At 40.6% G+C, this 16,896-nt stretch overlaps 1 protein-coding gene across 1 annotated transcript in view; it reads left to right on the top strand.

The window, feature by feature from the left end:
• stim2b (stromal interaction molecule 2b) overlaps positions 1–16,896 on the top strand; it is a 68,308-nt gene that overhangs the window by 2,190 nt on the left and 49,222 nt on the right. The window contains exon 2 of the mRNA XM_043700547.1: positions 7,893–8,007. Within this exon, the coding sequence (XP_043556482.1) occupies positions 7,893–8,007 (115 nt within the window). The remainder of the gene's footprint in view (positions 1–7,892; positions 8,008–16,896) is intronic.

Genomic DNA, 16,896 nt, shown 5'->3' with positions numbered 1-16,896 from the left:
GACTAATGTATCACGAGTGATAGAAAGATCTCCAATAACAGTGAAGTCGTCTTCATCTCCTGAATCTTTAAATATGGCATTTGATTCAGTCGAGTATGGATGGGTGTTAACTTTTGTGTAAAATTTTGGGTGAATGTAGCCAGGACACTTCAATTAAATCCAGCAATGCACAATAAATCTTTCACTTCAGAAAAGAATTCTGTTTGGAAAAGAAGACTCTCTTTCTCTTGGCATCTGTTTAGTCTATGACTAACATAGTCAGAAATGGAGATCATATTGTACAGTTTATTCCATCTTCAACATAAATAGGTAATTTTCTGCACATGAAACTTCTAATATATTTTAAAAAGCAGTAATGTCCTTTTGCACTATTGCTAGAACATGCACTTCTTTGTCAAAAAAAAGTCCCATTGGAAGAATGATGAGAACATATAATGCCTTCATTTCACTGCAGGGAGAAGGGAGAGAGACCCTAGCCCTTTATCTGCTCATCTTCCTGTTCCCCTCCTGTTGCCAGTGTTGTGAAAATGTTCTGATCTGCAAACATATCCTACCACCTAACTGCATGTAATCCAGCCATACCAACAACCTGAATGTGTTACTGTTAACTGCTGTAATTTTAGTTGGACCAAATGTACAATGACTCAACTGATGTTTAAAGCCAGTGCAGACCAATAGGGAAATTACTTCTCTCAAACCCCATATTATTTTTCTGGTATGCTGTTCACAAGCTGTGATACTTCCACAATATTTCCTGGACAGCCTCGATATTGCTCCTTCTATGTAGTAACGTACACAGGAAATCCAAGAGGATGGCTCTCCTTCAGTTTTGAAACACCGTCTTATTGACTCTTGCACGACCCTATCACAGAATGCACTGGAGAATTCCGATCCAGATTTTGTGAATTAATTCATTGCTGTAACCGTGCAGCATCAAAAGTGAAAATCTGATTTTCCTAATGTTTCAGTATTTGATTAAATATTAATGATGCCTCTTAACACAGTAAAGCAATCGAGCAAAATGCAATAGTAATATCAGATCATAAAGGTTCCATTCTTCCGATACATTTGGGAGGAAGGATGCATGTACTTTACTGAACATATTGCTTTTGTTAACTATATACATACTGCATGCAGTTACATGAATGAGAATACCCACGTGAGGCTAATAATTTTGATTTATCCCATGTTGCAGTATTAGCTAATGTTCATTAAGTATTCTGTTTGTAGCTTGTGTAAGCACCATTAAGATTAGTAGTTTTAATTTTGACCCACCAAAATTAAAAGGTGAACTGCAAGTATAATGCACTGAAGGCCAATTCACTTTTAGATTTGAATGCTTTATTTGTCTTCAAATTTTTTTTAAATTTCTGCAATTTTGTGTGTGATATTGAGAGGTGGAGGGGGGCAGGAATGAAATGCCATAGACGAGTTTATGGTGACTCCTCTCTCTTGCAGGTATTTCTGCATTACTTTTATAATGAACTGCTGGGATACCAGCAGTCTCCACTATTACCAGGAACAGGAGTAGTTCATGCAGCTGTTAACTTGTTTGGCTCACTCTGGCTAAACATCCAATGATCTGTATGTCCTTGTTTTATATGATCTACATGTCCTGCTTGCAAAACAAAACTTTTTACTGTACTTGGGTACATGTGACTACAATAATCAAATCAAATCAGATTGTTGACCTTACCAATCTGTATGATCATGGCTGGCTGAACACTTTACTGCCTTCTACATCTCATGCTATAACCCTATATGCCACTGGTAGTCAGAAATTAATCAATCTATCTGTACCTTAAGCATACTCAGTGACTGAGCTTCCACAGCCATCTGTGGTAGAGAATTCCAAAGCTTTTACTTCTGAGTAATTTCTTCATTGTCAGTTAGATCACTAATTCTGGGAGATTTCTTGTATCCTCCTCAGTAAAAATAGACAAAAAATAATCATTTAGCTTCTTCGCCATTTTATCATTCCACATTATCAATCCTCCTTATTCTGCTTTTAATGGACCCAGATTTGTTTCAGCCAAATATTTCCTTTTCATGTATCTCGAGAAACCTTTATGGTCCTTTTTTTTTCCTTTACGTTTGTTTTGTTTTTAGAAATTAAATTTTTGTAGATAAAACTTTACTTTTCGATACAAACAATTGACAAGCTTCTCTTCCTCTGTCAGTGCTATCAAAGAAGGGAGTTAAACCGTTTTATGATATCAAGCAGCTATTATAAGCAAAATTATAAAGATGGGGGAAGGCCAAGCCCTTGGAAGGGGATTTGGAGTCGAGGTGGGGACATGAACAAAATGAGCCAGTTTGCTAATGCATTTCTACCTTTTGTTGCTTTTCCAAGGGTCAGGTTGAGTCCAAGAACCCCACCCGGCACCAACGAGAGGTAGACATTTAGAAACGTAACTGCAATCTTCTACTCACATTTGAGTTTTCCCAGGATTGCATAGGCCCCACTGCTGTGTCACAGTGACACAGGAAGTGACTGCCCAGCATGAAGCATGAGAGTTGAAAACTTCGTAGCCGTTGAAGGCAGAATATGGCAAGGCTGTTGGCTCTAGTAGAAGTGTGGTATTCTACAGATAGTTATCTCCAGTACTGATGGCCTGATGAAGTGACATTTCAGCATATTTGCTGTGAGTCCTTTGGATGTAATTCTTAGCTGATCAAGGTCTCTATTTCGAGCTAAAAACAGGCACAGGAAACACCTCCTTTTGCAGTGGAGCTAGATCTAGCTGTATGATATTCTGTTTAGCATAACCATGGTGTGTTCACGATGGTATCATTTTACCAAATATTAATAAAGGAAGGTGCAGGGCGAGCAACAAACCTAAACATGTGACCACACATAACACTCAGGTCACCGATTTATTCAGGGCACCATTCAACTTTAACCCAAAATGCAAAAGGCTTTTGTGGCACATTGGTGGTGTACCTACCTCTGGGCAGGGAGGTCCAGGTTCAAGTCTCATTTGCCCCAGAGGGGTATAATAACATCTCTGAACTGGCTGCTTAGATAATATTTTAAGCCAAAATGCAAAACTCTGGAGAGTTGTGACAGTGTAGCAGATTGAGTATCCAGATACAATATTCAGTGTAAAGTTTGCCAAAAGTTGCTAAGGGACTCAGTGATGTAGGGTTTTCAGTGTGTGCCTTTTGGTTTTAGTACATTCTTTTGGATTATCTCATTGCTAGGGCATTGTGGGTGTTAGGAACAGTAACGTGGTGCTATTTGTAAAACAACAAACTAAAACAAAATATCGCTCTCAGTCTATTACGGCTGCTGTTAGATTGCATTTGTACCCCAGTTTTAGCACTGCTGCAAAACAAAGCCACTGCTGCATCACCACCTCAAGTTGCAGTGCATGCACCACCTCAGATACTCTTATTTCTCTTCAACTTTCACGCACAACCTGCAACCACCAATCCTACACACTCCCTTCCTCTACAGCTCCCAGATTCTCACTCACATCTCGGGTCACAGAACAATCCTGAATCAGAAGTGTTTGATAGGGACAGTGTTGGGAGAGCTTGACTCCATACTGTACTAAAGCTATGAATAGAAATTAATATCATTTGGATTCTTCAAATTGAGGCAGATGGATTTTGATTTCTGTTCTATGTGGGTAATTTTCTTTTCAAAGAATCCAGAAAATCGTTTGGAAAAGTAACCAAAATGCATTATTTCCAAGAATGTATGTGGCCAAGTCACAGTTTAGCCAGATAAAGTGCTTACAGTGCTGGGTTAATGATATTCAGAAAAGAAAACAAATAATCAAAGGGCACTGGTGCTTAATTTGAATTCCATTCAGACAAATGAACTTCCAGTTATAATCTGAACAAAAGAATCTGCTTTTCAGCTCAGGTGAGCAGTTTGAGTTTGAGAGATGGACAGGTTAGTTTGCAAAGTCTCCAAGCATTGAGGAGTTCAGGTAGAAGTTGTCAAACTGCCAGGGCTACTTACGAAGCTGGGGAGCATTTTGGGGAGGCGATGGCTGAGTGGTATTCTTGCTGGACTGTTAATCCAGATCCCAGTTAATGTTCTGGAGACTTGGGTTCAAATCCTGCCATAGCAAACAGTAGAATTTGAATTCAATAAAAAAAATCTGGAATAAGAATCTAATGATGACCATGAATCCATTTGTTGTTTGCTGGAAAAACCCATCTGGATCACTAATGTCCTTCAGGGAAGGAAGCTGGTCTGGCCACAGCAACATGGTTGACTCTTAATTGTCTTTTGGGCGATTAGGGATGGGCAATACATACTGCCTAGCCAGCAACACCCTCATCCCGTGAAATGAATAAAGGAAGAGATTTACCAGGATATTGCTGGGAATTGAGGGTTTGTTATAAGGAGAGGCTAGATGGGCTGGGACATGTTTCACTAGAGCGTAGGAGGTTGACAGATGAACTTAGAGATTTATAAAATTATGTGTTGTATAGATAATGTGAATAGGAGAAAGTGAGGACTGCAGATGCTGGAGATCAGAGCTGAAAATGTATTGCTGGAAAAGCGCAGCAGGTCAGGCAGCATCCAAGGAGCAGGAGAATCGACGTTTCGGGCATGAGCCCTTCTTCAGGACCTGACCTGCTGCGCTTTTCCAGCATCACATTTTTAGATAAGGTGAATGGCAGGTGTCTTTTCCCTTAAGTGGGGGATTTCAAGACGAGAGGGCATTTTCTTTTTAGATTAGATTTCCTACAGTGTGGAAACTGGCCCTTCGGCCCAACCAATCCACACCGACCCTCCGAAGGGTAACCCACCCAGACCCATTTTTCTCTGCCCAATTGGCCTAACACTATAGGGCAATTTAGCATGGCCAATTCACCTGACCATCTTTGGACTGGGAGGAGAGCGGAGCACCCGGAGGAAACCCACGCAGACACTGGGAGAATGTGCAGACTCCACACAGACCATCACCTGAGGCTGGAATCGAACCTGGGACCCTGGTGCTACGAGGCAGCAGTGCTAACCACTGAGCAACCGTGCCACCTGTTTGATTTAAGATGGCACCAGAGTGGTAACTTCTATACAACACTTTTCACTGTATTTTTAACCAGATACATGTGACAACAAATCAACTCTGATCAAATCAAAATATTTCTAAATCTTTCATGTGTGGTTCATGTGTGGAATGAACTTCCAGAGGAAGTGGTGGATGCAGATACAGTTACGTCATTTAAAAGAAATTTAGTTAAGTACATGAATAAGAAATGTTTGGAGGGATATGGACCAAACGCAGGCAAGTGAGACTGGTTTAGTTTGGGAACATGGTCAGCATGGAGTTATTGGACCGAAGGGTATGTTTCTGTGCTGTATGATCTAAGTGAAAAGAGGTTTAGGCCATAAGAACTGGGAGAAAATCTTACAGTTTCGCCTGTCCAAGAAGAAAACTGGAAAGAGTTAGTAAGAAATTAAGGAGTTACAGCAGGATTGACATATCCCTGGGATTGAGTCTCTGAAAAGTGGCGTAAGTGGTTTAGAGGGGATCTGAGGAAAACATTCCCACCCAGATGGTGGGAGAAACATGCAATGTGCTGGAGGCAGGTACTCCTGTCACATTTAAGGAGCACTTAAAATGCGAGGGCATAGTAGGTTATGAAGCAAGTACAGGTCATTGGGTGTAGTTTGGTGTTTGTTACTTGGCATAGACATGGGCTGTGTTCTATTCTGTGTGACTGACAGTCTGACTCTTGATGGCAATGATATCTCCGATCATATAGTTGCACAAAGGCTGCAGACTTTAGAGTCCCTGATAAGTAATCCAAAACAAAGATCTACAAATTGAGTGGCAGGAGTTCGTCCTACCACAGAAAACTTTACCATTCACATTCAGTCTTTCTCTCCTGCTGGATCCACGTTTCCATACTTTGTATCGTGACTGCTGGTTAGCAGTCAAAAATGGGGTCCTTAATTTAACTTTTTTCCCCTCTGTTCCCTGCCTAACCTCAGGGCATAATTGCAGAAGCTGCACTATTGGTTTGACTGAGACCTTCAAACTCCACACAGACCTGAGAATTTAACTTGGGATCTCCACCTGCCTTATAATGACTTTGTTTTGTGTTACAGCTCAACTGTTTTGAAACGTCATTGTGGATATTTTTAATGCACTTTCCGATGTTAATTACAAGTAACATTTTTTGTTTGATGTCAGAATACACAGAAAACCGTATACCATCTCAAATACCTGCTCTGAAAGAGTCGCTGTGACTTTTGGAAAATATGTTGTAAATATAAGATTTGTCTTCCATTCCATTCCTTCCTATACACTATCAACTCTCCTAACCTCCTATTACCTGATATGCCATAATTTTAGTGAATGATAGAGCACGCTTGACAGGCCGAATGACCTGCTTCCAATCCTTGTTTGCACATGTTGGAATAGAGCCAAGCTTCAAAATACTGAAGTTGGTGGAAAATTGAATTGCTGCTTTTACAGGATTCATGCATATTATTTGGGTTTAAAATGGGTATGCATAAATCTGTCTTCCTCTCATTGTCCTGCTTTTAATTTATTCCTCGGGGTTTACATTTGCTATTGTTCTTGTTTCTCATTGTTCTGTTTGTTTTAAGTTACACTCTTGCTGAAAATGTGTTGCTGGAACAGCGCAGCAGGTCAGGCAGCATCCAGGGAACAGGAGAATCAACGTTTCGGGCATAAGCCCTATTTCAGGAAGGCTTATGCCCGAAACGTCGATTCTCCTGTTCCCTGGATGCTGCCTGACCTGCTGCGCTGTTCCAGCAACACATTTTCAGCTCTGATCTCCAGCATCTGCAGACCTCACTTTCTCCTTAAGTTACACTCTTGCCCTGTGTACCCCATTTTCTATTTGTTTTGAGTATTTAGGTGGTTGGTGTATGATTATCTTTCACTGTAATTGGGAATTGTATATCACGAAGTCTGATGCACTTCCACCTACTTGTTTTAGGAGATCCGTGTGAGCAACAAAATCCCAAATATCAACATCTCTTTTTTTCCACAGATCTGTTTCTCTTAAATTGAATGAAGACACAGTTAAAATATTGCATTTTGAAGTCTGGGTGATATGAAGGGGTTCAGATTTCAGCACCACTGAATGGATAGAAATACAGAAGTGAATTTGATTTGCTTAAATATTACAACTTTATATGAGTTATCAGTCTTCCTTCAAGACCTCTTTTTGTTGTGGCAGTAAGAACAATATACACTTTCCAGATGCGGCCAAACCAGGACATTGCATGTTGGATCTTTCTGGAGTCATGTAGTTTCCATGTTGAAGTTCAGTTTGTCCTGATGAAAGCATTGTCGAAAAGTGTGGTGTTGGAAAAGCACAGCAGGTCAGGTCGCATCCGAAGAGCAGGAGAGTCGACGTTTTGAGCACAAGCTCTTCATCAGGAATGACTGATTCCTGATGAAGAGCTTATGCTCGAAATGTCGATTCTCCTGCTCCTCAGATGCTACCTGACCTGTTGTGCTTTTCCAACACCACACTTTTCAACTCTGATCTCCAGCATCTGCAGTCCTCACTTTCTCCTGATGAAAACATTAAGTTGTCTTTGTAAGATCCTGACTGATTACTTGGAGTTTATTTTCTATCCATACTGTCATCACTCCTGCAAATTTTAACAACTTGTCTCTAAGGTGACAAATCAACTTGTATGGGAATCTAAAAATAAAGCTTGTATGTCAGTAACATCCCTCTAAGCATTGCTCTTTATTGAACAAGATTCTAATTACACCCACTTTCCGTTTAGCCAAGTGCTCATCTTGTTGTCGTTCATGGCTTGATGTTTAAGTACTTCACTTTGATGTTCAGAGAAAATTTACAAAACAGTTTATCCTACTTTAACCCATGTTACTCGCACTAACATCTCTTGATGGTGTAATTTTGTTTTCCTGCAGTTCATTAAGGAAGATATGAAAGACAAAGATCCTACCAGTAAAGGAAATAAGTTCCATAAAGAAGACAAGCACATCACAGTGAGAGATCTGTGGAACCATTGGAAAAACTCAAAAGGTAGGACACTACAGTGGCTAAATGAGAGTAACTATTAATAAAATATTAGTAAAAATAGGAGGTATCTGTGTAGTGTTGTGCAGGATGACTTTGATATTATCATCCAAACTGCACTGAAACAGTGTGGCCACAGCAAAGTTTAAAAACAAAATTCAAGGATAGGAACTAATTAAACGATATTGTATAATTTTCCCCCCATCTTGACATCACTTAACATTAAAATTTATGCAGTCTTCTGATATTAGCAAGTGGAAATCTGTTTGTGCGCTTGCATAAGCATAACCAAATAGACTTGCTGACTGCCTAACCCTGGTTTATTGCTTTTACAGGGGTCTAGATGCTTATTAGATATGGAAATGTGTTGCTGGAAAAGCGCAGCAGGTCAGGCAGCATCTAGGGAACAGGAGAATCGACGTTTCGGGCATTAGCCCTTCCTGAAGAAGGGCTAATGCCCGAAACGTCGATTCTCCTGTTCCCTAGATGCTGCCTGACCTGCTGCGCTTTTCCAGCAACACATTTCCATCTCTGATCTCCAGCATCTGCAGACCTCACTTTCTCCTCTAGATGCTTATTATCCAATTGATTCCTGTAAATACTTTGTATGCAATGCCTCATTTAGATGCCAGCTGATCATGTGACTGCAGACATCTAAATAACTATTTATATTCCAATCAATGTATTGAGACATTATTATATACCTCTGGAGCAGGTGGGACTCGCTTTAACTAGATCAGATGTAAGTGATTTTACATGGTTTTCAGTGAATATGCCATGAGTGCTAATTATCATTCTCCACATTAATTTCTGAATAAAAATGAAAGGGAGCTATAATCACAGTTGTGTTTCCAGCTATTTGTTCTGCTTACTTTGGAAGATGCGTGAATACAATTGTTGTTTGTGTGTGGACTTGCACTGTAACTCTAGTAATATATTTACGTTAACTGGTTTTGAGTTCCACTGCTTACTGTAATAGAGCTCCTACCCGGAAGTCCAAAAGAGAATAAAAGTATCACAAAGCTTTCATTATAACAGAAGTTTGGAATAGCCAATTTCTACAGTGACCTCTGCTGTGCTCAATGAAATCTACTTGATTGACAGAGAGCAAATTGAATGAATAGATTTTAAGATTAAAATCTCATGACAGATGTGGCATTGTTTTGGAGACAATTTTATTAAAATATAAAGGAACAGTATATGTAAAGAGTCAAATATTTTGTTCGGAGTAATGACTAATAGTTTCCTCGATATTTAGGGTAAACTAGTCACTCTTCTCTGGTATTAAACTGTCAAAGAATCATGACCAAGTATAGTCTTAAAATGAAGAGATGTGCGCAGTACTTCAACTACGGCTTGCGAAATGCAATTCAGTACCCATTTTAAAATCATACATCCTGTCTTTATTCAGTGTTTGGGATAATTTCCTTTGTGCACGTTTCTAGCATGAGCTGCCCTCATTAACTTCTCAACTGTGATTTTATCCTACTGACCGTAATAGATCTAACACTCTCTCTTGGGACAGCAAATAATTCATTCTAAGTGTGAAGAAAGGAATTTGCAATTGCAAAACAGCACAGGTGTAAGAATTGAAATGTATTAACAATTGCATAATATATTTAATTTGGCTATTTTTGTGCATTTCCATTAGGATTGCAGTCCTTTGAGTCCTATGACTGGAGTTAATATTGGTAATATCATATTAGTGAGTGATGTGACTAAAGATCAACATCAGTTTATCCTATTTACAGGGTCATGCACCAGATATAGCTGTCCACTCATGTAACTAGACACATTGGAGTCTAACTTCAAATGAGAAAGGTGCTCCACCTGCATGGCGTAAAACTACACCAACCTAGAAGGGTCTTCTGTTAAATTCTTGATTTGCTCTGTTTTAGTTCATCTCAGTTAACACAGCAGCATGAATATCCAAACTAGTTTTAGCCTTTTTTTATCTGACCATTTCTTAGTGACCCATAAACTGGAAATGTGCGTGACATTTATGAACTGCAGGAGAACAGATTTGAGTTGGCTATCTGACATACATGCCAAGTTATCAGTAATGGATTCACATGCAGAATGGTGATAGTTAGAAGGAGGTGTGATCTGTATGGAACATTATCTCAATGTGAGTCAGCATCTTTAAGTCGAGATTTGGAAAATGAGCAGCAAGCCCAGTTGATATCCATCTTATACTTTCTGGTAGCTGAACTCAAGGATATTGTAGTACAAGAATACTGATAACCAAAAATTATGCAGTAGAAATAGTTCTGGGTTTTGTTTTTGCATCTATTATTAAATGTATTAATACACTTCACCTTTTGTATCATTACAAGCTAAGTGCTGGCTGAAAATGTAACTCGTTGCCTTCTGGCCAGAATCATTTTGTGGTTTTGAAGGTAGATCAGATACTACAGGGTTAATATTGGTTGACATTGTGGGGCAGAATGAGCTGATAAGAAATTGTCAAACTGTTTTGCATTACTGGAACTCGCTTTTCCATTGAAGCAGTTATGTTATTAAAAATAATAAGACAAACAGCTTTTAACTCTTCAAATGCTTGGGAAAAGAATGAGTCAACCTTGGAAAACGTAGGATGGTAAATTCTGACTGAAGTTAAATGTTACTTTATGCTCAGTTAATTTTAAAACTGAGATACATTTTTGTTCATCAAAGGTATTGAGGGATGTGGGCTTAAGGCAGGTATATGGAGTTAGACCACAGATCAGCCATGATCTTTGGCTCGAGGGGCTGAATGGCCTATTCCTGTTCCTATGTTGCTATGTTTCTATTATAAAAATGAAAAAGTAGTTATCTTCCTTTAAGCAAATATAATTTAAGTGGCATTCAGTGTTTCATAAAGTTTTATTTCTGATTGCTATCTACCATAGTCCATTTGTTGTGGAAGGAATTGAAAGTAGTTCAAGCCATGCAGCTGGTAACAGTTGTGGATTCTCCTCTTTACAAATTCCCAACACCTATCCCAGAGTTCAGTGAAATCAGGTGACTGGCAGGGACACCCTTTTAGATTGACTGACTGAGAGCGAGAGGATAGAAGAGGGGTGAAGGAGTACTGGTGGTGAGAAAAGAAAAAGAAATATAACTAATCATTAGCCATGTATCTGTGGAGATAAACTAAATCAATCCAATGCTGACAAAAATCAGAAACAAACAAGAACTAGTAAAAATGTGCTTTCAGCAGATGTTTAGCTGGAAATTTGATTATCTACAGTGCTAGAAAAAGATGGCAGTTTTAATTCTAGAGCATTGTTGCATTTTAGTGTAAGATTCTGTCAGTAGCATCATCAATGATTGTTAAAATAATTGCACTTAAAAGGGGATGATGGCTGCAGGCAGCTGCATTCATCACTAAAGCTTGCAAGCTCTGTGAATAGTGCAGTATTAAAGTACCTTGTCCTTTGTCAGGCTGTGCTGTGTCTAGTTACATGAGTGAAGAGTTATATTTGGTGCATGACCCTGTGGATGGGATAAGTTGATATTGATGATCAATCATATTGCTGTCTAATATGATGGTTTGGATAAACTCATATCAGCTACAGTCTCTTGGATGGACATTCTCAGACGGGATCACAATTCTGATGCCTTCTCTATTCTGGGGCAACCGTGGAATGCTAGCTAGATTCTTCCCAGAGTTGGCCAATTAAGAAAGTACCATCTGGAGCACCAGGAGGCAGCTCCATATGACAGAAGTCAATGGATTTTGTATCTAAAATACTAAAGAGTTAAGTTTTCCTGCCATGTGAAAACCAGTTTGAAGGAGGTAAGACAGAGAAGTGGGAGAGGCCACATTGGGATGACTCCCCAACTCATTCGCATTTCTGTGAAATTTTCCTGGTGGGTGCATTGCAATCCATCAGGATTGGCTACCAGCTCCACACCAGTCAATTAGAAGAACTGAGGCCCCATTTAGGAGCCATTTTGTGACTCTGCCATTACTGGAGCAGCCTCCGTCATGTGCTAGGACAACCCAATGGGAGCAGTCTGTGAGAGAGGTGGGTACTGCTGAGGTGAGTAGGTGAATATGAGGGTGTCTTGCCACCGAGGGGCCGTCACATAGTTGTTGGGAAGTCAGGAAAGAAAGTATCCTGAAGCTGTAAAGCAGTCAGAGTGGAGAGAAAACCTCTGTGTGATTGAAATGGCAGATATGGTTGCAGTTTTCAGTCTCTGTGACCCTGTCATTGTGTGGCAGGAGTCTCTGGTCACATGGTCTGCTCCCATTGGGCTGCCATAATTTAGCTGGTCTGCTCCAACAATGGCACAGTCAAAAATGGCTCCCACCTCTGTGGAGTTGGCAACCAGTCCTGATAGATTGGAGCGAGCCCATCAGGAAAGTCTCACGGAAGGGGGAATGAGTTGGGGAGTCAGCCCAATGTGGCCTCTCCTATTTCTGTCTTACCTCCTCCAAGCTGGTTTCTACGTGGCAGGAAAATTGCAATTCTATAGCATTTGAGATACAAAATCCATTGATTACTGTCACATGGAGTTGCAGAGCTAAAAGTGATTTTATTTATGTGCAAAATGTCCTGGCTAATTGGTGTGAATGTAAGTGATTTAAAAATAAAAATTGAATCTATTTGGTTCTACACAACAGGATTATTTGAAATAGTATCAGTTCACTGCGAAGAACATGAGTTTCAGGCTGCCTGGATGGTGTAAATAAATTAAGGACATGTCCTGAATCGCAAGTCTATTTTGTTCTCACCCATGTCCCTTCTCAAGAAACAACAATCTTTCTCACTCGTCAGCTTTCTTCAGCAAATTGGGTTTAAAAGAGATGAAGAATCCATCTCCCAGATTTCAGACTCTGTTATTGTTCTGCATTCGAAATACAGAAAAGCACTTCAGTGGTGAGAAGGAGGCCACCTTGGTGGAGGAGTTGTCTCTCATTAATACTGGGCCTTCTGGACAGTTAAAGAGTAGGCTGGCAACTAATGGAGGCTGCAGTTTTCCTTCCACAGGTTTCAGTGGAACGTACTGTTAAATGTGTTTGAAAGTTGAGGTGGATTGAGTGACACAACGATTTAACATCTGGTTGGATTTTATTCTGCATTCCTACTGTTCTGTGTTGCAGTGCACTCTGCCTGGTGTGAGAGAGTCATTTGTGTAGGCCAGATGGATTAGCAACTGGAAGTAGTTAAGGAAATTTCCCATCCACTTCAGGCCTGTATCATTTCAGACTGCAGGACCTTCCAGCTACTGTCCAAAAATGTTGCCAGGAAATCTGCACCTAAAACTCCCCTTCCTGTGTCTGCTATTTTACCAACTGCAAGGCTGGAAGAAGTGATGAGGCCCTGCTGCAGAGTGTTTTGCCTGAGGCTAGGTGCGAGCAGGAGTCGTGGATCAGGCCAGATTTTCTGAGGGGGTCACAACCTTGCCATTGCGGCCTATCCTTTCTATGAGCTCTGCATGTCTGAGAAGAGATTCCATTTGCAGTTTCTGTAATGCAGTTCTTTCATAGCGCAGACCTGTTAGTGAAAGGTGAACACCATACCCATTTCACAGCAGAAATGTAAAGGTCAAGGTAGCTACTTTGCCAGCTGTTGTCAAAGTGAATATAAGGTGAGTGTAATGTTAGGATGCTTAGGTAGGATGTTAGATAGGTGTGCTGGGGTGGAAGGAGTGTGAATGTTGGTCAAGTATGTAGGGTGCCTGCTGAGTAGGGAGTATGATGCCAGGTTTAGGATGATAAATGAGTAGGAGGCAGGGTGCCCTCGAGGTAGGGGGTAGTATGCCCAATGAGTAGTGTCAAGAATGCATACTGCGTAGCTGCCAGGTGGTAGGGTATGCTGGGAAGGGATGCATTTGAGGGTAAATCGGGGTCGGTGGGTGAAATCTGGCCAGGCAGTGCACTGGAAGGATAAGTGTTGGGCCAGGAAGGGCTTGGGTTCATTAGTGTGATGATGGGGTGGTCAGTTTAGCTTAGGTGTCTGCTCTGGTCTGGCTCGGTTTGGGGTTGGAGGGGGTGGGGTTGGGTGTGGAGTGGGGTAGGGTAAGTGAGGGGTATGTGAGACGGAGGAATCAGACAGAGTGGGTGAAGTGTGTGAGCCAGGGTCATCTGGGGGGGATGTGGGGTAACTATGGGGTCAGTTTAATTGTTATTCTGCACTACATTTTAAAATCACCTAACTTTTCTGAGTAACTATTGAATTAATGTCATCAGAACTCTCTGAATTTTCCAATTTAAATGGAATCTTTCAGAGAGCTCACAGTGTAGAGATGTTGCCCAGAGGAAAGGTTAATTTTCTGGGAAAATCCTCCAGAGTTTGCTACTCTGGGGATTCTGCAGGGTCCCCATAGAACTGTCTATTCTGGTATAATGGATGTCTGAGCATCGGAAAATCTGACTTTTGTTTGAGGATCATTTGGAGGGAACTAAAAGAACTGTCTTGAATAACTTTGATAGCTACTTTTTTTGTTTAGATTTTCATGGGTCCCTTTCTCATTGGGGAACAAACGGGAAGTGGAACAATGATCGTCATTTCAGATAAAGACTATTAGCAATATCCATGTGGGTTTGATCAAATATATTAATAATCAAATGTAGGAAGTTTCATGTAAAGGATTGCCATCCCTTAACTTATCTCCATTGTCAGAACTGTTACAGGGCTTGGCAAATACCTCAAAGTGTCTGGAAGTTGAGTCAAGAAGTACTATGCACTGGAGAGAGGCTGTTAGAATATAAATAAATCTTAAAATACACTCATTCTTCAAATTTAACAGTGCAAAGTTATTCTAGATTAAATTATGAGGGTAGAGTGGAGAAATCAGACCTGTTTTCTCTTGAATTTAAAAGATTGAGGGGAGATCTGATTGAAATCTTCAAGGTATTAACAAGAGAAGACAAGGCAGATAAACTATTTGGGAGAAAGCTAGCACTGCAGATACTGGAGGTCAGGGTCGAGAGCGCGGTGCTGGAAAAGCACAGCCGGTCAGGCAACATCCGAGAAGCAGGAAAATCGAGGTTTTGGGCATAAGCCCTTCATCGGAAGATAAATTATTTTCACTGGTTGGGCATTTTAGACCAAGGGGGCACAGTTGAGAATTCGGGGCCAACCCTTTGAGGAGAGATGTTAGGAAGCACTTTTACACACAGTATGTGATAGATGTTTGGAATTCTCTTCCACAAGTGGCACTGGATGCTGGATCAGTTGTTAATTTTAAACCGGAGATAAATACCTTTTCATTAAGAAAGGGTACTCTGGATATGGGCCAAGAGCAGGTGTGTGGAGTTAGGTCACAGATCAACTGTGATCTCATTGAATGGTGGAACGGGCTCAAGGGGCTGAATGGCCTATTCCTCTTCCTATGTTCACAACAGGGCATGAAAGGTGGAGATAAGGGGGTCTCTCTGCATTGGAAGCTTCTCCACCTTTTTGCTTCTGAGGTTTCCCTCAAATATTAAAGATTCCACAGGTCCCTGTAACACAGTTGCTCAGTATAAAATCAAGTTATGATTAAACTTCCATTAATTTTTATTTTCATAATTTGGAATTTGTTGTGTCAATCTGGATCAGTTATGTTGAGGCTATCCAACTGCCAATCAGGTGAGTATATAAACAGACTGCACGCCAAATACAGTGTTCTATCAAGTATGAGAGCATTCTAAGCAATCCCGCAACCAAATGATGCGATCTACTTTCAGCCATCCTGCCACATCCAATAGGATTACAGAATAAAACAGGACACATCCTCGATGGAGGGGTTCTGCACATCCATGGGAAAAACAATGAAGTATTTGCAAGTATCATCAGCCAGAGGTGATGGTTGGACAATTCATATCAACTACTTCTTGAGATCACGATCTACAACCAATTTGATTGACTCCGTACCAGGAAATGGCTAAAGAATTGGTAGAGCTGTGTTTGCCATTGGCATTTCCTGTGCCCAAGTTGATGCCAGATGATCTGTTTGGTTTCATTCCTTATCAGTGGTTTGATAGGACTGAGTGACTTGCCAGGCCATTTCAGAGGGCAAAGTCGTCCAGATTGCTATAGGTCTGGAGTCGCATGTAGGCCAGCTCAGGTAAATACAGCAGATTTCCTTTCCTGAAAGATATTAGTAAACCAGACGGGTTGTTACAATAATCAAACAATGGCTTCATGATCATTATTAGACTTTTAATTCTGGATTTAAGTTAAACTCCAGCTTGGGTCCCCAGAACACTACTTGATCTCTGGATTACTAGATCAGAAACAATGCTACTGCGTCATCGTCTCCCTGCTATTCACAATGTTCTGTTTTATTCGTTACCCCTCTGATAATGAAGCAACCCACGTCTACAATCAACAGGACCTGCATACCGTCCAGCCTTGGGAGAATAAATAGCAGTTTTGATGTGATCAACAGAAGTGTCAGGTAATAATTAGCTCCAACAAGAGAGATCTAAGCATATCCCCCTTTGCAATATCATCACTGAATTCCCACTATTAACACAAAACCCAAAGGATCGTGGATGCTGGAAATCTGAAGCAAAATTAGAAATTGCTGGAAAAGCTCAGCAGGTCTGGCAGCATTGTGGAGAGAAAGCAGAATTAACATTTTGGGTCCCATGCCCCTCTTCAAAACTCATAGTTTTGTACCCTTTAATTAAATCTCTCCTTGGTTTCAATGGAAACGGGACCAACCTTTCCATTTCTACAGTTTAAATTCTCTAGTGCTGGCAATGTCCTCTGTAAACCGCATCTGATCTCTCTAGACTATAGGTGCAGGAGTAGGCCATTCTGCCCTTCGAGCCTGTACCACCATTCAATATGATCATGGCTGATCATCCTTAATCAGTATCCTGTTTCTGCCTTATCTCCATAACCCTTGATTCCACAATCCTTGAGAGCTCTATCCAACTCTTTCTTAAATGAATCCAGAGACTGGGCCTCC

Source organism: Chiloscyllium plagiosum, chromosome 1, assembly GCF_004010195.1.
Source record: "Chiloscyllium plagiosum isolate BGI_BamShark_2017 chromosome 1, ASM401019v2, whole genome shotgun sequence".
NCBI lineage: Eukaryota > Metazoa > Chordata > Chondrichthyes > Orectolobiformes > Hemiscylliidae > Chiloscyllium > Chiloscyllium plagiosum.
Note: the sequence above shows the minus strand (reverse complement) of the source record. Positions and strands in the feature narration are given on the sequence as shown.